The sequence below is a fragment of the Lissotriton helveticus genome, chromosome 6 (assembly GCF_964261635.1).
Source record: "Lissotriton helveticus chromosome 6, aLisHel1.1, whole genome shotgun sequence".
Taxonomy (NCBI): Eukaryota; Metazoa; Chordata; class Amphibia; order Caudata; family Salamandridae; genus Lissotriton; species Lissotriton helveticus.
Genome location: NC_136067.1, coordinates 1,013,005,824 through 1,013,028,505, shown reverse-complemented (window position 1 = coordinate 1,013,028,505; position 22,682 = coordinate 1,013,005,824). Strand labels below are relative to the sequence as shown.

At 40.8% G+C, this 22,682-nt stretch overlaps 1 protein-coding gene across 1 annotated transcript in view; it reads right to left on the bottom strand.

Moving 5' to 3' along the window:
• The window catches only part of PACRG (parkin coregulated), a 1,423,914-nt gene that overhangs the window by 501,712 nt on the left and 899,520 nt on the right, over positions 1–22,682 (bottom strand). Inside the window, exon 4 of the mRNA XM_078648640.1 lies at positions 8,901–9,050. Within this exon, the coding sequence (XP_078504766.1) occupies positions 8,901–9,050 (150 nt within the window). The remainder of the gene's footprint in view (positions 1–8,900; positions 9,051–22,682) is intronic.

Below are 22,682 nucleotides of genomic sequence, written 5' to 3'. Positions count from 1 at the left end.
TAGCGCGAACAAGATCCCGAAGGATATCAGAGCGCTTTACAAAAATGATGGAAGGAAGGACAGAAGAGCAATGTTTTTCGATTTTGAATATAGCTGTGACCTCTGATATTTATAATACATAATAAGCCTAGGGTACATCTGCACTGCGCCCTCTGCTCCTACTTCTGTTGTTATTTCCAATGCACTAAGCTTCAGACCGTTAAAACTTTTTTTTATAAAGAATTATCAGCCATGACATAAGAAATATCATAATATGACTGGAGATGAACCCCGCGGGACAGTCTTGCTTGAAATGCGTTTTTCAAATAGTTGCATTTTACAAAAATCATCGCTCTCCGATTCCCTCTCCTTCTAAACAAAAGGCAACACGGTTGACCATGTGTACACTGCCAGAGATGGCTGAGAGTGTACAATTGCTTCTAAAGCAGGACTTGCAGCAGCAGATGCCAGTCCTTTACATGTCGACCGACTTTAAAGATAAACAGAGCTGCGAACCCTGTTTTTGTCTTTAGTATGTAGTGCGCTGTCCTGCTTCTTTTGAAGTCAGGCAGGATCCCAAGAACAATGGCAGGGGTCGCAGCTGCGACCCCTGGCGACCCCTAAATGACATCCATGAACAAAGGGTAAGTAATCTGCAGTCTCGGCCCGAGAGCAGAACGCATACATTAAAAAGTTGCTTTAATTGTTGTATTCAATTTTAATGCGTATTTCCAAACAGGGAGCTTTAACTGCGCTTCACACCAGGGCCGGCTTTAGCGCTGGAGGCGCCCAGTGCAAACATCATTTTTGGCGCCCCCACCTAAGACGGCCTCCTCGGATTCTCTCACTACCACCAGTCAAAAGCGCCCCCCCCATCTACCCAATAATAAGTTATTGCTAAACACAGCACCCCCACATGAGGTCAGCGCCCCCTCTACAGGTCAGCGCCCAGTGTGGCTGCACCGGTCGCACTGCCCTAAAGCCGGCCCTGGGCTCCAGGGTTGTAGGGGGGTAAGAAGGGGGGAGCAAAACCCTATCACCCTTCAGGCACCCCCACATAGCCTAAGGCCTATGAATATCTGACGCAGGAGTCTCGGGGGCCCTTCATCACATTCTGCAGAAGAGAGTCCAACTTTGTTAAGCCACTGCTTCAAAGATGTCACAAAGCCTGCTTGGAAGTATGCTGTGTGATAGTACACCCTCACAATTATGTGCTCAAAACTCTGGAAGTGAAATCTATGCCTATCTAATATTGTGGAAGTTGCTTGCTTAGTTTTCACAAATGCTTCACCGTGTTTAATACTCAAGGTATTCCGCGAGCCGCTATCGATCACTCTAGTCTGGACGAATGTGCATCGAAGAAACAAAAAGAATGTTGGGCCTAGAATACATGTGGATTTGGAAAACGGAGCAGCTGCAATTGCTCTGATTGCTTGGCACATTCAATAGTGGTTAGGTAAATCAATGGCACTTTAATTTAGCTAAATACACTAAACGAAAGCAATATGCAAGATCTATTGTCAACAATATCATTAGCAAACGTATCCTTAATCAAAGGTGCTCATCAACAAGGCAACCAGGGCACTTTGCTGTGAAGCTGTTTTCAGCCACATTGTCGTGGTCTTATGGGTACCTGTGAAAATGTCATGTTAATAATACTGTAACACTGATTCCAGTGCCTGATTTGAGCGGAAGGTTGTGAGTGGAGCCCACCGGCACTCTTTTTTTTAGAGACCAGCACTTTCTTAATTGAGCCACAAGAGAGGAAGGCATATAAAGGGGAAAATGTAGGAAGAGAATGACGGAGAAGCAGGGACAAAGGGAGAAAGAAGAGATTAAAAGTAACATGCAAGAGTGAAAAAAATGGGCAGGAAGCCTCGGGTAGTGGCTGGGAGAGGCATAAGTTGAATCAAGACTAGGCAGCCTTGGTATTCAGCAATCCCAACAGTCCTCCGCACTGGCTGTGGGCTTCTGAGAAAAACTTTGGGCATCGGCCCTTATTATTTTACAAATTAAGCACTGACCAATTCAGCTATTCAGCCTACTAACAGAAGTGCAATCACCCTGTAAATGGAGTACCTCCTGAATACCCCAAAGGGAACACACAGACTGGATAATCCTGCCCCTTTAGCTACTGGAGGATGCAATAAACCACAAACCTATATTGATGATATCAACAACCCATAGGTTATATTCTTTTGCCTTTGGAAGCATGTGACTTCAGTCTAGAAGTCGCTGGGCTGCCCTATATTAAAAAACAGAAACCTTAAAGTTTGCACCTACCTAAAAATATGTTGCTCTTCAATTAGATGTTTTTGAAGGACAACTAGGCTCCTTCGCATGCATCAGAGGGCTTTCAATCCTCTGTAACCTATGATGATGTTCAAGAATTTGACTGAGATACTAGCTCTACCATCACATTTAATAACAGAGCAATGTGCCCCAAGAAATATGGTGTCATAGAGGATGAGGCTTGTGGGAGAAGTCCCTAAGTGGGTTTTAATATTTTCTTAGCTACACAAAACCCTTGGATTTCGATGGCCACTTCAAGAACTCCACCCTTTGCTCAATATGTTCAGAATCTCCCATGCTGTCGCCAGTAGTTTTAAACATGTACATGTATATACGTGAAGATCGGGCCGCAGAACATGCAGTTACCATGAACTGATATGTCGGTGATGCATAATGCACGTGAGGGTGTCATGGGTGCATGATCTTTTTAAACTCAAACACTGCTGTGAGAACAATTAAAGCGTATATGTCTTGAAGATATTGTACACTTACAAGATACAACATTTGGGTTGCTTCATGTGCACCAAGGGGGTAAACAGTTCTTTTGAGATGTGGAAGTTTGAACTTGCAGTGAAAACTTCTGCCCCGAGCCAAACCTCTCTTTGGCCATATCTTATGACTTCAAATTGGATCCAAACTTTTGCTTAGAACTCCAAATCATAAGCCCATTTGGCCGTTTACAAAATTAATATGTCCAGGTTAGCCAAACACCCATTACCTGACTTTAGGGCTGCCTTCAGGCGGTGAAGCAGCTTCGTGTATGCATGCTGGCCACTCTGAAAGCCAGGCTCCTTCCATGACCTTGACAGAGTAACCATGAGTTACTATTTTTGTGAAGTAAAGGGTGTGTTGTTATGGTTTTCGCCTTTGAAGAAGCAGTGTGAGAGTAACTGCATCACCCCTTCAATTCAATGTGTGGGAATGCTTAAACCATGGCAGCATCTTACATATCTTACATGATATTAATAGGATTTATCTTCATCAGAATGGTACATATCGGTTATCTACAGTATGAATGTGCATTGGGGTTTTAGCTCACCATCTTTGATTCTAACGAGAAGACGCAGCCAGCCATAGCCTGGCTGTGCTCAACCCCCTTATTTGGACTACAACCCTATCAAATGGTGTTATCTTCAGGATGCTATAGCCTCCAATCCGGTGCAAGCCACTCCTAAACCTTAACATAAGGCCACTGATTAGGTAAGAAGAGAGTGGGGCACACAACATGGATGAGTTCTCCATTTGTGAAATAACAATAGCCATGGTACAGAAGCAAGCTGTTACCGAGTGTTCAATCACTAGTTGTAATGAAGGGGCAAAGATTCATATCAACTTGACTGATGTCAACCAAGATCATTAGGGTAAACTCTGTCTGGGTAAAAGCGGCAGTGTAACAATCGATTCTTAAAGCAATTAGGGAAATGTCCACATTTCTCTCACAAGAATGGGCTGCTTTATGTTTGGGGACGTGACACTTTGAGAAGTTGGGTACAACGAGAGGGATCCATGCTGGATCCAAAAACTAACATTTCCTGCTGCAAAAATGCTTACCCTTGAATATGTCCGCTGTGTTAAGGCACAAAGAGCCTTGAGAAGACGGTGCAGAAGGTGGTATTTCTACAAGGTAGGAAGAAGATCTGTTTAATTTGGCTTTCCTGGTATAACTTTTACCAGTCATTGCCTTCACTGGAACTTATCCATCTCCAGTGCTAAGAGGACGTGTTAAAAAACACTCCTGCCTTATCCACTGATTTGTTCCTGTGTTAAATATATTGGTCAAAATCTTCAGCTATCATTGCGGTCCGGCGCACACACACAAACACACACAAAGTGCACACCCATGAGCAAGCATGAACAATGGGTCTAAGCTAAAATATAATTTCTCGTCATGATCAATTTCAGTTGCGTTTGTTTGTTAGGAAAGTTACCAACCGGTCTAATTTTAAATACTGCAGACATACTTATCAATAAATATGCAACCCGGGGTATTATTTAATGCATCTCATTTATGTATTTAATAGTTGAGGGAGCCCGTGAAATTAAATTAAAAAAAAAACCTTTTTAACTGTAGCTAGTAATAATGTATACTCAAAACTGTATTTAAATTTAATGTATGCAGGTTTAGCTCTGACTGTGATGCTGGTGCATCCAGTTGCTTTTTAGTTCAACTTTCGAACCATCCCGCCGGCAGAAGTGGGGTACTGAAGCAGAACTGAGCCCTTCTTTCACCGAATGAATGTGAAGGAAGTCCTTTAACCAATTTATACTTAATCTAATTTAAGGAAAACGCCACAATTTAATTTAGGGAATATCGGGGACCACAAACAAATTATACTTCTCTTTGAGGTTTGTGCTGCTAAATACGATTTGCAACTGAAGTCAATTTATGATTCGTTAACATGGCTGTGGATTGGAGCGATGGTAAGGGCAATAATGTCGAACACATGTATGAATTACTTTCCTGTAAAAGGTAGTGGAAAATACATACAAATAATTAGGAGTAAGACAATAACGGAAGAACATCACATCTGGAAACACTGCTCTCTCTCTTTATGAGTAGTAGCTAATTACTTAGAACTCCAATTCCTAGCTCCTATCCCCACAAATCTAAACTCTTTTTTTGTCCAAATATCTTTTAATTAAGACTTTGCTCATGGTTCTTATTTACTTCAAGGTTTAGTATTTGCGCTTCGAGTTCGGCAGCTATGATTTGTCTTAACCTGTTACATATGACCATAGCACCAGAATAAAGGTGGGTTAGAAAGATTCAAGAAGAGCAGCATGGTGTTTGTTGGAACAAGGTGAAGAGGCAGAGATTAAAAATGCAGTAGACATTTCATTGGAGTACTGGGAAGCAGCTGAAGGACAGGTTTCTCTTGAACGGGGAACCTTTTGCGGACAACAATGTTTTGGATAAGAAACATCCAAAGATGCACCAGAAAGATGAGAAAATAGCACCTTATCTGTTGAATATTTCTCCAGAGAATAATAAAAACAGAAGGTAAAAAAGATCTTCATAACTTATCCATAGTGTAGAGAAAACCGGATTAAGATGTACCCGTTTCTATCACGGCAGGAGGAACAAGGTCAGGCAAACAAGGAAGATACGAGTTAAAAGTTTTAGTATGTTGAAAATAACTGACCTGCATATTAATACTTATTTATTTATGTAAGAGTTTTATATACCGCTGGCAAGACCTGAAGGTATCAGAGCGTTTTAATCAGTATATGTTTACATCAATATAACAAGTCTAATCTAATCAAGAAAGTTAGATCAAGTCCAAACTGTGAATGTGCATAGTGGAGGAGAAATAGTAGGGGGGTCCAGGGGGAGCAGAGGCTATAGATGCTGTTTCATTCGGTGAATGGTAAAGATAACTACTGGACCTGAAGTTTGGTAGAATACTACAATGGACATGAAGAATCCAAACAACTCTTTCGGGGCTACTGAACAACTCATAGGAAGGACCCCAAAAAGAACTCATGTCACGGAAATCTTCTTGAAGGCCACATTTCAATCTCAGATATTGATAAGACAAGAACAAATAGGCCTAATAGTAGAGTCACAAGGTTTCTTGTATTCTGTTCCCAACAATGTATGATGATTTTTCATCTCAGTACCAGAGACATTTTTTTTTCTCTTTCTATTTCTAAGGGAAGAGATTCAGGTTGTGTATAATGAATATCTTTAAAGGATTTGGTCGAAAGTTGATTGAATGAAGAGTGTCTTGTGGTTGAAAACATTGGTGCTGAGGCAGAATCACCCCTACACAGCACCAAAAGTACCGGATAAGTCATAAAAATGTCATTCTCGTTCGACAGCTTGCCACTTTCAATCCAGGAATTACCAATGGATTTGCCATACCAAAGAGTTGTACACCATAACTGTAGGTTTTCTCTTAGGGAGATGCTAACTGAAGACTTATTTCAGAGGGCCGCAAGATCTAGATTAGAAGCAGAGTGTTCTGGAACCGGGGTAGTGACCTTTACAACATTACAGAAGGACGTTTGCTGATATAGTGCAGCCCCATTTTCCTAAGATTGAATTACCTGTATCCTAATCCAAAATCTACTGTAGTTCTAAAGGGTTAGGAGTCAATTAAACAACCTTGATGCTGTGCATTCGAAAAATGAAGAGGAATTTAATGAGTAAAGGTTTCAAGACAGGTGACATAGGCTTGCTGTACGTCAGCAGCTGAAAACTGTTTTCAGCAATTAAAATTATCACTTGACACCAGATGTCCACCCTTAGCAGCAAGGGTGTCTAAAAACATTTTTTTTCTGGCCAATTATGTCAAGAAAATTGAAAATTTAAAGTGAAGCCTGGCAACATGACAAAAATGTACACCATAATCGTTACCCACAGGGGGAAAACTACACTTAAGGAGCAATTCATGACTACCTCACTCAAAAAAGTATGACCTTGGTGAGGGTGGCTGGTGATGCATATGAGGAAGAGTGCCATGACATGCGGATGCATATACAATATAAGGCAACTGCTTCATACATTTTCAAGAAGTTGCATCTTCTTGAGACACGTTCATAACAGGAAAGCATCCGAACTAAAGGAGGAGGAAAATCTAGACCTCACAGTAATAAAGTCTATTGAATGAGCAATACATACTGTTATTCTGACTGAAACCATGGGCACGTCCATATCCTAAAAAATCAAGGCTTGGATGAAGATCCTTTTTTAGCAGTCGCACCTAAATCAACGGTAGGTCACAGTTCCACAGAAACCTTTCTGAAGCATGCCCTGAGCGACTTCTGCTCCTTGACTGTGCACTACGATGTAACTACTCCTGGTCCTATCAATATACAAAGCCTAACTTTAGATGGTACAGTCTTTTTTAAAAGTTATAGAAAATGTTGAAGTACCTATTATGATAACAAAATCGTCCACCATCCTCAGTAAGGGCTCTCACTGCAGCAGCTAGGGACCCCTAAATTATCGTACACTATGGCCCATTTAACATTTTGTAATGCTACATTTAAACCTTTGGCAATTTCGGGCAAGGAAGTAAGATATACAACTTTCAACATTCCTGCGTCTCAGTAGACTGAGAAAAGCAAACACAAACAAAGGCAGAAAGGAAATACCCTTCCTTACATTTTCATTATCTTACATTGGCGCACCATTTCATACTTGTATTATATGCGGTATATACTGTGTTTAATTTGTTTCTAGTAGCATTTGCACATACTTTTAGTATTTTCGATAATTGATTGAAAAAAATCAGCTAATGTTGCCTTTTTGGGATACTTCCTATGCATCTGATTGGACTGGGAAGCATGAACATTCGAAAATAAATTGTGTTGCGAGATCCTTCACATAAGTAATTAAATTGTAACCTTTATGAATATCCCAGGGAATCCCATGGTGAAGAAAAGCTAGACAGAGAAGAGCAAGCAGAAACAAAAGCAGAACAATGGAACATCCGTTTTCATTTAGAAAAGAAGAAAGGTGAGCGGTATACTTGTTAAGCACATTAAATGAAGTCAACTGAACAGAAGTGCTATGCATCTCAGTGACTTTAGATTAACTGGTTTGAAAAAGTTCAAGGGTCTTTAATCAAAATATATGATGCTAACTAAGTCTACAAGGGCCAACTGATATTGGCCAACAAAATGCCTACTTGCTTAGTAAATTTCATTCATGCCGCATTCTTCCTCCCTTCATCATTAACACCTCCAAACATAAGGCATTATTTCGAGTTTGGCATATGTGGATGTCTGCCAAAAAGAGTCAGATTCCCCCGTCCACCCTATTTAGTGTACAGGGCCACTATGCACTCTAATCGGACGGACAGGATATAAACCACTGTATGGCAGATGCCTCGCAACCACTAAAATAAGGCCCGTGAAATGGAATTCCCACCATGCACGTGGGTTCTAATTAGTAAATATGTAACACAAAAAGAGTGACCCTCCCCATGCTTGTCTGTCATGTTCTCAAAGACATAGATTTAATTTAAGCAAATGGACTGTCACTAAACCTATATAACTAACGCACGCACACATTGTTATAGATAAACTCTTCATTTATGGCTGATTCGTTAAAAAAGCAGCAATTTACCGCAGTGAAAAATATAATAACAGTGATAAAATTCTTAAGGATGATACCAATGTCATGACACTAACCCCATAAATGACTAGTTGCAACGTCCATCACATACACAATAAAAGCTGTGTTTATCGAATTAAAGCAGGACAGATGGAAGGAAGCTGGAGCTGGGGGTACTACGTGCATTGCGCAGGGAGTGTCTAACAAAGAAGAGCCTTTTGCAAAATTCAAATGACATGAACACATAGCCCTGTAATGTATTCAAAAGACTGTTGCAAAACTTTACCATGCAATTATTAGAAGATTATAGGACTGCCTCAGTGCTTCTGCACTGTGTTTAATAAGCTGTACGTGTGAGGAGTCATAAATGAAACTGCTAATATTTCTGCGTCTCAGGAGGGGGACAGGAGGTGGTTACATTATTTTGAGCTCAAATCGGATTTGGGGGTTGTCTGTGTCTTGAATCCTAAGTACACCAAGAAGAAGCAGTAACGCAATTTTTTTCCTTGTTGCTTTCAGGGAGTATTATTTTTCCAAAGACAAAATGTCTGCCAAGCCTGCTCACCATTCATATTTTTGAAGATATTTAGAATAGGGAGGATCTGACGGTAATACGGCACCAACGCCTCTCCCACCATGTCTGCGGAAACGACCAGGTGCTGCAGGACTTTCAACGTGGTACAGATGACCTGCCGGTTGCGGATGTTCAACGCATCTGAAAATTGAAAAAAAAGAGAAAAAAAGGGGCAAAGGGATAATTAATTTCTACCATGGAAAAGAAAGGGGCAAGAGGAAGGGAATCTCACATGGACACATTTAATTAAATTGAGCTTTGTTGGGGATTGTTAAAGAGCCTTTGTTAGCCAGGCTTTGAAAAATCCAAAAGACTCATTGCGGCTGTGATGGTATAAAACACTGCCTTGTCCTAAATCGCTGGGTTCCCAGAATTTGTGCTGACTCCTCATCCACCCCCCAAGAACGCGCCTTGCTTATTCGTTCTTGGAGACCATGTTAGTAATCTTTGCCAGAAGAAAGGCCGTACTAGCCGGTACCAATGGGGTCAGTGGAAATGAGGAGACGCCCTGCGAAGGACGACAACAGATACATTTGGTACTGCAACAATTGGCCTATTTGTAAATTCAGAACCATTCAACTCCAAATCCCTGCATTCCATATAAATGGCAACTCCTGTTCCTCGGAGCATCAGCACAAAGAGACGAATGTTTGTGAGAAAGACTAAGAAATAAATCTGTGGGATGTCCTTAAAAGAAAAACACTGCACAGTCAAAAAGTGTGGATTCTTTCTTGCCTACATGAGATTTTTGTGTGGTTGCAGCTGAATGCTCGTTTGGCCCCCAGTTTTGTAGTGGTTCAAAAACCTATTTTGTCCTCATTCCTTCGTTCTCTATTTCTTGCTATTTTTTACATCTACAATGAAAGCTTGATAACATGCCAAATGGTGAAATAAAACAATTTATAAATATAACAATTCAAAAACAGTTTTCCTTTTCATAATTCATTTTGTACAGTTCAGAGGCAACTCACATGTTGCTGGATACTAATTGAGAAATGTAACTAGGATTCAAGAAATTAAGGTTTTGTATAAATGTTGGTTCTGTTACCCTTGGACTTCATTTACACATACTCTATTTGTAACAGAACCTCGTACCCAAGCCCAATTTATGACAAATGTGAATCAAACAATACATTGCATCTTGCTTGTTTAGATAATTTACCATCACCTAGAACCTTAAATGTCCTTATTTCCCAGCTCAAGCAAACATTTTTTTCAAATCGAGGATCGCTCCCTCATCCTATTGGGCTGCAGTCTGAGATAATTCAATTCACAAAATCCCTGGCTTCACTCTCAATAAAGATGAATCCTGCACACTCATGAACAAAATCGACAAGAGTGTAGAATTTCAACTAAGATTCATGAGTGATTCTTATATCAACAAGACCTCAAGAAAACTGTCCATTTCTCATATACATGTAGTATATATGCAGATGTGCAGAGTGTAATATGCTGTTTATTGCCATTTTAGAGTGTGGTGAGGCTCCATGAATCACACACAAGAGACTAAGCCTCAAATGAGCTATGATGCACCTGCCTCAACCATGCCAATAAACAGCATATTTAATTTCTTCGTGGCACATTGTATTCTTTGGATCCAGATTTTTGCCATGGCTGGTTGTTGTTGTCCTTCATCTTATTAAATCTACACTCCCCTATAAACACTAAAGTAATAAGGTAGGCAAATATATAATAGTAGTGTGGTAAATGAAGATGCAGTACCACAAGTGGTTTTTACAAAAAACAGTTCTGAAATCCTCAAGTTAAGGTTCAACCTTCCCATCGTGTCTCAATCACATCATTCTATGTCAACCTTAACCCCCACCCGATATTACTTGATAAGCCTTGGCAATGTGTTTAAGAGACTGACTGATTATTTTTATAGGTGTGTGAAAGGTGGCATGCTCATTTTATTAAAGTGGCACTATTGACCATGTTAAATAGCTGTATGGGTGCATGATGGTGGTCGTATTGGTATATACCAGAGGTGGTGTTGGTGTGTGTTAGATGTGTACATGTACATTGGTGGGTGTTTGCATGTACTGCTCGATAATTGTGGCGGTGCGGGGTCTATGATGCATGTTATGTCACATCTGTCATTACTCAGGTAAGTTTGCAAGGGGATGTGTTTGAGTGGATTGTTCAGTATGTTTGCAAGGGTGTAAAAGCATGTATGATTGTGTGACTAAAGTCCTATGAATGCGCTGTAGAGCACTGATAAATGGTGGCTGTGTGGGTTTATGATGGCTATCTTTGAATGAATGTACTTTGTGATCCCACAGTCTTTTACCCCGCAGGGAATCACAACGCGGTCGTTACGACGACAGCGCTTTGATTCCGCATACCATTACTCCGCAAGTCGGAACAACGACTTGTGGAGGGGGGGCGCTGGATGTTGGAATAGTATAATTTACTATTGCAACTCCAGTCTGTGCGGACAATAGGGAAGGTGTTGGATTTTAAATCCAACACTTTCCCCCCTCCGCAAGTCGTTGTTCCGACTTGCAGAGTAATGGTATGCGGAATCACAAATCCATCGTTATAACGACCGCGTTGTGATTCCCTGCGGAGAAAAAGATTCGGAGTAAACGTCGTTTACCTCTTTGAATACTATAGTGGGTGTGTTGCTGTATTATTGTTTTTCTGGGCACTATTGTCAGTGACTGTATGTATGAAGGTAGGTCTTTTGGTTTAGGACGTGTCGGTATAAGATAGTGGCTGTGTAGCTGCTTATGTTGGTTATAGAGACATGTGTTGCTGTATGTGTGCCTAGGAAAGTGGCTGTGCTGTTGCATGATACGGGCCTGTGGTTGTATACTGGTTTATGTAAGCACATATAATGGTGCTTCTGTGGTCCTAAATCATGTTGGGTTGATATCTGTATGATTGAGAGTGTTTTCGTCATAAGAATTTAAGTGGATATTGGTGGATTGATTAAGTTAAGAAATATATGATGGTGGAGGTGCTGGATTACAATATATATACTTAATGATCTTTTATATTGTCTATTTTGACAGTTTTGGTTTCAGCAGGTGTGTGGTGTACCTAATAATGTATGTGAGAGCAGTTCGCTTTGAAACAGTATGATGGGATACAGACATGAGTTGAAGATAGCAACTAACGTGGGACCGTGCCATCATTGAAATTCTCTCCCCTGACATTTAAGACCCCGATCTTGTTTGTTATATAGGTCATTTCTCTTTTTCGTTCACTTGTAAAGCGCTATGATACCGTAAAGGGTCTTGTTCGAGCTGAATAAAACTTCTTAAATAAATAAAATAAACAAATAGTTTTTGTTTTTAAGGCAAAGCCACTATAAACAAATTTGCCAACCGTAACTCTTGTTGGGTGGGTATTGTATGCCAGTCAGTGTGTTGCTATAGAATGATAGGTGGACACACATATGAAGGTGGGCATGTTTGATGTTATGGTGGTTTGTTGGGTATGATGTTGGTTTTGTGGGCGTATAATAGTAGGTGTGTACATTTACGATAATGTGTGCGGAGTATGATGGGTGATGTGTTGGCATGTCGTGATAGTAGTGCAGACATATGATGATGCATGTTTTAGCACATAATGGTTTATGCTGATGTATAATGGGTTGTGTTTATGTATGATGTTGGTTGTGTTTGAGCATGCTGTGTGTGTCTGCCTATGATGTTGTTTGTGTGGATTTAAGCTGGTGGACGTGTAGTTGTGGGATGTTGATTGTGAGTATGGATGATGTGTATGTTATAGCATGATGGGGGACTGTAATATGAAGGAAGGTCTGTTGCAAGATGGTGTAAATGTTGGTGTATGATGTGGATTTTGCTAATGTAAGATATTGGGTGTATTGTTGTACGATGATGGGTGTGTCTGCATATAGTACTGACTCTGTGGCTGTATGGTGGTAGGTGTTTTTGTGTCAGATGGCGATTCTGTAGATGTATGTTGGAGGAGGAATATGAGTGAAAAAAATTACTTAGTCGAAGCAAAATTCTACCGGTCTTCTAAACTCAAATTGTGTGTAAACAAACCTTGTATGCTGCTTGATACATTTGTAATAAGGTAGTTGCACTCTTCAGTGGTGGTGCATTCCTCAGTGTACTAGTGGACTTCTGCAAACATACTACCTCACAGACCTGGAACTAATGCAACTAATTTATTTTGTGAGGAATACAAAAAAGTAATAGGCAAAATGTTAAAAGTAAATTCAACCACTGGTAACTACTCAGGCAGCATTCCAGTCCATTGTTTTTTTGCCCAATATGCCATCTCAGATGAGAATCAGTCATATGCAAATCAACCTTCGTCCTGCTCCAATAGGAATAGTCTAGCCCGAATGGCCATGCCAGGTCCTTTCTGACAACAAGAAACCTCAGACTTGTTTCAGCCTATTTGGGTCTAGCCAGTCCAGTGCATCTTGGTTCTACTAGTACCAAGAGCATGGATTCCACATCTGAGCATAATCTTCGCACTTAGTGTGTTTTACTGAAGAAGACAAAACATTACGGCTAGAATGCTTGAATTAGCCTCAGTAGCTGGTAATTACTTGGGCTGCATCTCAGTCCATCTCTTTTTGTCCACCATGCCACCTCATATATGAATCAGCCCCATGCAAATCAGGCCTGGTCTTGGTCCTTCTCCAACAAGAACAGTCCAGCCCGAACTGCTAAAGAAGGTCCCCTCTGAACTGGACCACAAGCAACCTCAGACTGGTTTTGGACTATTGGGGCCTGGTTATCGTGGTTCAGCTTTGTTCCAGTAGCAAACTCAGAGGGTCACACTGAGGAATACAAAAATGCAATGTTTGGACTCTGGTTATACTTCACTGTGAGACCCAAGAAGCTACAGTCTGAGTTTGCTTGTGTTTCCATCTAGAGGGCCCTGGTTTGGCAGTTTGGGCTGGACTATTTCTACTGGAGCAGTACCAAAACTGATTTGCATAGTGCTAGTCTCTGTATAGAGTTGCATAGTGTGTGAAGAACGATGGTCAGGGATGCAGCCCAAAAGACTGCCAGTGGCTGAGATTAATTCAAGTATTGCATCCATTTGCTCTTGTTGCATTAGATTAGCTAAGTGTTATTTATGCCCATTCATAGGTTCTGTGCGCACTGTGCCACATGATTTAAGCTTTACATTATTGACAAGACCCAAGCAGGTTGAACCCGGTCTGGGGTTGCTGGTATTCTCCTCTCTGAAGGGTACCTGGTCTTGCAGTTTGGGCTGGGCTGTTCTAACTGGATCAGTAAAGAAAGTATAGGGGGACCCCTTAGGAACAAATTGGGACCAGGGGAATGGCAGAGAAAAGTATTAAAATGTCCCTACGTTAGAAAATAGTCGAAAGACGGGGTACCTGCTACGTAGGCCACCCGCTAGGCAAATTCCTTTACTGGACACAACCACTAGAGTTCAGTTATCAGTAGGTAAGTTCTCATAACACAAGGTTTTTATTTCAATCACGGACATGGACATTTTAGCATATCACTGTATAAGGCATTTCATGTGACAAGAAGCAAAGTGAATCAAAAGTTTGGTATGTATAAAATAGACATAAGTTTATTACACATTTATTTCGAATTTTTTAAAAAAAGCAAATATATTGTACACAACAAATACATCAAATATATAAAAATATACACAAAAAATTTGTTAAAAATGTTCAAAGGAACACAGGTCGACGCGGCGTTTCGGTTTAAAAAACCTTCATCAGACAGTTTCTAAAAAGAAACACAATATTACTACAATATTAAAACAAGTGTGTAACAATAGAAAACCATGAGGCAGCTGTCACATAATCTATCACATCATTTCATTTCAGCGATTTGTCCTAATGTCCTCTTATTCACAGTTACGAGAGATGTCACTATGACGACCGCTGGCTGCGTAAAGGGAAGAACAAAAATAGAATAGGCAGCTAATGATACTATTTTGGTAAAACAGATGGTTACTACTTTTAAAAATTCTAAACACAGTTTTAAAAAAATCTATTAATTTACAGATGGAATTGACATCGCAAGCAGTATAAAAACATCCCAAGAAGCCCATGTATTAAACGGCTATAGCGATTACGCAAGAATTGCTATTGGTAAGTTATATAGACCAAATATCCACGAAACAGCCATAAAAAGAAGGGTAATCTTTGATTAAAATAGTAAAAGACCCTGTCTCCCCTATATTGCAGTGTATACAGATGTAATAGTGTATGAACCCTCTGGTGGCCCCTCCGATACAGTGATAAGCAATCAACACTCACAATTGAGGTATTTATGGCACCCATTGATTCTTTATTTACCTTTTGTGTATAAACAATAGCGGATACTTAATTGATCTCTGGTCTTTATCTGTACCCCCAGAGCGAAACGTTTTATCCTATCCCGAATATATGGGACGTTACTATCTCCACATGTGGACCCAAACCAGGACACATCTAGGCCTTGTCATCACATAAGCTGGTGATTGAATAAATTGTGAATTCAGTCACAAAATTTAAAGGTAAGACATCTGGAGACGAGTGGCCGGTTTATTGACATACCCGCCCAGCAATAATAAAAATAGATCTCTTATTCTCGAGACCCTAAGTAATATCACCACATTTTGTGGTATTCTCCTCAAGCAAATTCAATGGCACAACCATTAGCATAAAACACGACTGTTCTTGATAACGTTCCGCAAGTTGACATCTCTCGTAACTGTGAATAAGAGGACATTAGGACAAATCGCTGAAATGAAATGATGTGATAGATTATGTGACAGCTGCCTCATGGTTTTCTATTGTTACACACTTGTTTTAATATTGTAGTAATATTGTGTTTCTTTTTAGAAACTGTCCTGATGAAGGTTTTTTAAACCGAAACGCCGCGTCGACCTGTGTTCCTTTGAACATTTTTAACAAATTTTTTGTGTATATTTTTATATATTTGATGTATTTGTTGTGTACAATATATTTGCTTTTTTTAAAAAATTCGAAATAAATGTGTAATAAACTTATGTCTATTTTATACATACCAAACTTTTGATTCACTTTGCTTCTTGTCACATGAAATGCCTTATACAGTGATATGCTAAAATGTCCATGTCCGTGATTGAAATAAAAACCTTGTGTTATGAGAACTTACCTACTGATAACTGAACTCTAGTGGTTGTGTCCAGTAAAGGAATTTGCCTAGCGGGTGGCCTACGTAGCAGGTACCCCGTCTTTCGACTATTTTCTAACGTAGGGACATTTTAATACTTTTCTCTAACTGGATCAGTACCACAACTGATTTTCATATGATTGGTTTAAGTCTAGAGTGGCAGAGTGGGAGAAAACATTGGACTTGGATGCAGCCCGAGCGACTGCCTCTGATTCAGATTAATTCAAGCAGTCAACCCATCACTTAGTTCTTGTTGCAGTAGATGCTCTAAGTGTGACGAGTATGCCCATATATGGGTCCCATGCTCACTGACCCACAGGACTCAAGCTGTACTTCACTGACGAGACCCAAATAGGTCAAAACTAGCCTAGGGTTGCTTGTGTTCCTATCTGGAAGGGAACTGGCCTGGAAATCCATGCTATAATGTTCTATTGGAGCAGGACCAGTAATGATTTGCATATGACAGGTCTCTTTCATAGTGAGTGAAACATGATGGATTGTGGTTTGGCCTGAGCTACTACCAGTAGCTTAGGTTAATTTCAGTAGCGGTTGCCAGCAAAAAGTACCAGAGTGGGCAGGGGAGGTGGGTAGAAATTTAATAAAATGAGCGGTGACAAGGAAAAAAAATATATTGGCTTACATGGTTGCTGGCAGCCGACTCGCCTTCGTCCTCTTCTGTACCAGCAGGAATCACACACACACGCTCCCCTTAGCCAATCACAACGCTGCTGTCATCATGACAGCAGCGTGATGATTGGTCTGAGTGCCGTGGTGTGGCACTCAGACGGGGTCTGTGAGCCTGTGCTTGTTCCTCACCAGGCTCTGCATTGCAGCCTGGTGAGCAACATGCAGAAGTATGCATGACTGTTTGGCCGGCCCAAGACGACTTGCCAAAATGTCATGTGCACTTAAGTGTTCCAACTATGCCTCCCCTACTGACGGTGACAATAGCCCAGCCCCGCCCTGTAAACCACCCTCAGAGGAAAAATAAAATGATAATGTTGCGTTATTACCATTTTATTCTTCATTTTTTTCGTTTTTCGACAGTGGGGTGGCGTCCCTCCGCCTTAGCAGAGGAGTTGCCGCTGATTCATTCAAATAACACCAATGACTGTTCTTGTTTTAATTTATTATGTGAGGCACAATGACAGGGTTCCTATGAAACACGAAGTTCGGACCGGGCAGGTTTTGTGATTTAGGTGGTACAAGCACCTCCAGAATCTCCCCAGAGTCTGTAGGGTGCAGCTGAGTGAATCCTCTGATTTCTTTTGTAAGGAAAACAAGCATTGGCATAGCCAATAGGTCTCGCTTGTGGTACCTTATAAGTATTTAGTTACAAGGATATTGTGCTGCAAAACAAAATACTTATAAGGTCCCACAAGCGAGACCTATTGGCTATGCCAATGCTTGTTTTTTAGTCCCAGCTCTCCCCGTTGAGCTGGAGGGCTTCGCCACCGTTTGGCTACTCTGCCTAGAGCTCGACTCCCCCTCCCCTCTGCAGCTCCAGCCTCAGCTTGCACCGATGCAGGATGCAATTCCAGCCGGTATATGCTGACTCTGCCGGATACAATTGAGGACCCCTGGAAGCCGCGCTGGGCAGCTGCGCGCCTATACCGTCGCAACTGCAGAGCGGCAAGAGAACACGGTGAGCCCGAGGCCCCCACCACACAAGCCCCGTGTATGACAGAGGGGCTGACGCAGAAGCCCACAAGAGAGCGAGTCACATTTCAGACACCAGAGAGGAGTTAGCTTGTGGCGACACACGGACAGTAAGACAGGGACAGGCATAGATAGGTGGGAAAAGGCAAACAAAAGGAGGAGTGCTGCTACGGGCTGGGGAGGGGGAGGAGAAATGAAAGGAAAGGCTGTGTTTGCGGGGAGAGAGAGGGGAGGTGCTGGTGTGGGAGGGGGGAGGTGCTGGTGTGGGAGGAGTGCTGCTACGGCAACTGCTACGGGCTGGGGAGGGGGAGGAGAAATGAAAGGAAAGGCTGTGTTTGCGGGGAGAGAGAGGGGAGGTGCTGGTGTGGGAGGGGGGAGGTGCTGGTGTGGGAGGAGTGCTGCTACGGCAAGGCTGTGTTTGCGGGGAGAGAGAGGGGAGGTGCTGGTGTGGGAGGGGGGAGTTGCTGGTGTGGGAGGAGTGCTGCTAGGGGAGGAGAAGCCCTCGCCGTGAATGCTCGTGCATGTTCACGTGAACTGCAAGAAAACGCCGGGCTGAAAGCCCTTAGTTTGAAGAGGATTTTGCCGACATGAATTCTCGCTCCGCTCGATGCGCATGCGCGCATCGATAGGTCGCGAGACCTAAAAAAGCACGTGCACGCTAAAAGACACATCTAATCCAATTTGAATGAAAAAAAGATAAATGTTCTTCTCTGACTGTGAAAGAAAGCAAACACTGGCAATACGCACTGGCAAAATAATCAAACCATGTGCTAAATGTTGATGGACTTACGAGTCAAGCTGCAATTTGTTGTGCAATGATGGTCAAAACCTATGAACTTTTCACTGTTAATGGCGCTCACAATATTGCCGAATACGGACGACATAATTTAGTAATTCATCAAGGGTTATACTAAAGCCAGCAAATTATTTCATTGAAAAAAATCGCACGAGACAGCTGGGGAAGAAAACGGAACGACCAAGAGGAGAAAAAAACAGGCAGCTAAATCTCAATTTTTACAGGTGAATAACATTAGTTCATAACCAAAGTGCACGGAAATCAAAAAAGCTAAGATCTGTAAATCAATACTAAAGAAAAATCGTACGTAGATGTAAATAAAGCTAATTAGACAGGGTGAAGAAAGAAACTGTTTAGAGACAAAGGCACGCACAAGAGAACTCAGGAACAATATCTCTTTGTTAATGGGTAAAACGTTGGTCTGTACACACACATAGCTACTATTACTCGGGCCTGATAACAGCGCCCCCTTGCATTCCATTATGCACACTGCAACATAAACCACAAACACTGAGACACTTCTATTACATGCATTGCCAAAGCCTATTGCTTTGACTTTGTGTTTACAGTAAAAAGCCATAGTTTGTTGGTCACAAACGTTTGGTTTACCGAGTAAGTTTATGATTGCATAAAGTAGCTACTCAACACAGCATTATTCAAGATGTTGCGTGCACGACACAAAAAGAACAGATACATTTACCATGTTAACAGCTGTTTCAGAAGACATTTTGGGCTGAGCAAATAAACACGTTTAAAGTTGTTCTAGATTTAGTTTCACATTGGAACTCACAAAATCCAAGAGTTAAATAAGCCTCCTTCCATACACCTATGCCAGGGGAATAGCCAGCCTGTTTGGTTTAGGTTTAAGGAATATAGTGCAGGCCACATTTCCTTTTTCTAATACACTTTGGGGCTTATTTACAAGCCCCTTGCGCCACTTTTGCGTCACTTTTAACATGGGAATAGTGACGCAAAAGTAGCCCAATGGGCTTGTAAATCTGCCCCTTTCTCTCCACAGATGAAACATTTTTCCTCAGAGAAATCTGTACAATACCAGAAAATATTGTAATGTTCAGTTTGCCACTGTAAAAACACATCAGGGAACACTTATGGCCCGATTCAGTTCCTAAAACCCTTACTACTCCTTATCACTACTCTTCCCTGAACCCTAAAAACTCCTCATTATCCATTAGTGTTACCCTTCCATGAACTCTACAAACTCCTTAACAATAACCTCCCCTGAACCCTAGAAACCTCTTACTGTTCCTTAAAGCATCCCATCCGTAAACCATGAAAACCTTAACTACCCCTTAATGTTAGCCTACCTTAGACCCTAAAACCCCTTAATGGTAGTCATCCCTAACCCTAAAAATATTACTTCCCGTTAATGCAGCGATCCATGAATCCTTTACAAAGACCATTACTATCCCTTAATGCTACCCTTGCCGAACCCTATGAAAGAAAAAAAAAGAGAAAAAAGGTGAAAGCATAGAAAGGCAGGAGAGAAAGGGGTGAGGCAAGAGCAAGAAGACAGACTCTGTGGTCATAAGTCTTTGACATGTGGCTAAGCTTGCTTTTGGAGAGATAGGGATACCTGTTGGAACACCAACTGACCCGAGGGGTCATAGCAGTTGCGCTCAGTTGCCTTTACCATACCACACATAAAAGGGGAACAGGGGGTGTATTTCCGGGGTGAGTTGGTTCATGGGCTTTCGTAAAAATCTAAGTACGTGTCAAGTGACTTCCATATTCCTCTTTGTGCTGGTCTCCAAGGTAAGTTCTGTAGTGCAATGTTGTTCGCCCCTCTAAGGTGCGTGATCCAGTTGAACCAGCCTTGGTATGATGTCTTGCTTGTTTCTTTCCTTTTGGCTAGAACCATTTTCACTGCTGCGGTCAGTAGGAGGTCTAAAAGGTCTTTATCGTGATCTGATCTTAGTTCTGTGGTCATGAATGCTGTGGCGAGGGAGGAAAAGTCATTTGTTAGCTTACAGCCAAGTGCCCTATTTATAAAACCAAAGACTATCTCCCAGAATGTTTTGAGTGTTGGGCATTGGTAGATGAGGTGTGCTACGTCCCTCTTTTCCTTGTTACAGTTCCAGCATAGTGCATCTTCCCTTAGCCCTAATGAGAATAAGCGTGCAGGGCTCCAAAAAGCCTTATGGAGTAGCCAAAATTGTGTTTGTGATAGCACTGGGGAGATTTTATTGCGTGAGCAGAGGCCCAAAGTGTGGCCAGTTCTTGCTCGCTAAATGTGTCTTTGGCTTGTTTTTCCCAGAAGGTAACAGTCTTGTCATTGAGTTTGGAAGATTTCGGGCGTAATAGTTTGTATAGGTGTGAAACCTGGTGTCCTAGCTTATTGATGTTTGCTATGTACCAGGAGATTGACGGTTGTGCTGTGGATAGTTTGGTTTTGGTCAAGTCCGTCCTGATTTTCAAGAAATTATAGAATTCTATGTCTGCTAGGTTATGCCTAGCCTTGAGGCCTATGAAAGTGGTGGGATATGCACCCTCTTCTAGTTGGTAGGGGTGGTAGATACCTTTCTCAATCAATGTGTCGAAGGCTAGGCATTTCCCCTAGTATAGGATCTTACTATTGGCCCAGAGTGACTCCATCTTGGAGCCTGTGATGCTGACCTCCAGTTTTCCATCTACCTTCAGTAGTGCAATTTTTGTATAATTCTAAGGGTAAACACCCAAAATATCGAATTTTAAATATCGACTGTCCAGAATATCGAATCAAAAATATATACAGGCCAGAATATCGAATTCCCCAAATATAGTTGTATAGAATATCGAATTTGAGGTAAGAAATATCGATTTCCATAATATCGAATTTAGAAATATAGTTTTCCATAATATCGAGAAAAAAAAATGGTGTTATGTATGCTAGTATATGTGTTAAAATTATATATTATTTTTGTAATGTATGTTTACTTTTTTTAAAGTAATGAATTTTATTTTATTTAATTTTTGCGTAATTTAATTCCGTAGCAGGTTGTGGGTTTATAGGGGAATAGGGTGGGAAGTAATTTAAATATAGTAAATTAAATATTAATTTTTAGGAATTATTAATTCTTTTTAATTTAATTTTGCATGTTAGTTTTGTAGCGGGTTGTGGGTTTATAGTGGAATGGGTGGGAAGTAATTTAATTGTAATTACGTAAATATTTATTTTTATTTATATGTATTGATAATTAATGGATTATTAATTATTAATTGGTAATTATTATTTATTAATTGGTAATTATTTCAATTAATTGTTTAATCGATAATTATGTTAATTGTATTAATTTATTATTTGGAGTGGGTTGTGGGTTATAAGGGAATAGGGTGGGAAGTAAAGTAATTGTAATTAAATAGTTATTGAAATAATTTTTGTGTATTGATAAATAAGTTATTGTTAATTAATTATTAATTGGTAATATTTGTATTACTTATTACATTTTTGGTATTGCAAATTAATTGGTTGTTAAATAACTATTAATAGGTAATTAATTTGTAATAAATACTATTTATAACTGATTAATTATTAAATATGTTGTGATTAGTAATTAATTTTAATTAATTTTTAATTGGTATTGATATTTAATTTGTTCTTATTTAAATAGTAAATCATTACTTTCCTTATTTTTGCACTCACTGGAGTGGGAATAGTAATGTTTACCCCTACGCGAGCCAACGCTTTCCCTACTGTTGCACTCACTGGAGTCGGACTAGTAATTTTTATCCCTACACTAGCCAACGCTTTCCCTACTGTTGCACTCTGTGGAGTGAGAATAGTAATGTTTACCCCCACGCTATCTAACGCTTTCCCCTACTGTTGCACCCTCTGGAGTTGGAATAGTAAATGTTACCCCTACGCTATCCAATGCTGTCCCTACTGTTGCACTCACTGGAGTGGGAATAGTAATTTTTACCCCTACGCTATCCAGCGATTTCCCTACTGTTGCACTCTCTGGAGTGGGAATAGTAATTTTTACCCTCCCGCTATCCAACGCTTTCTCTACTGTTGCAGTCTCTGGAGTGGGAATAGTAAATTTTACCCCTACGCCATCCAACACTTTCCCTACTGTTGCACTCACTTGAGTGGGAATAGTAATTTTTACCCCTACGCTATCCATGCTTTCTCTACTGTTGCACTCTCTGGAGTGGGAATAGTAATTTTTACCCTACCGCAATCCAACACTTTCCCTACTGTTG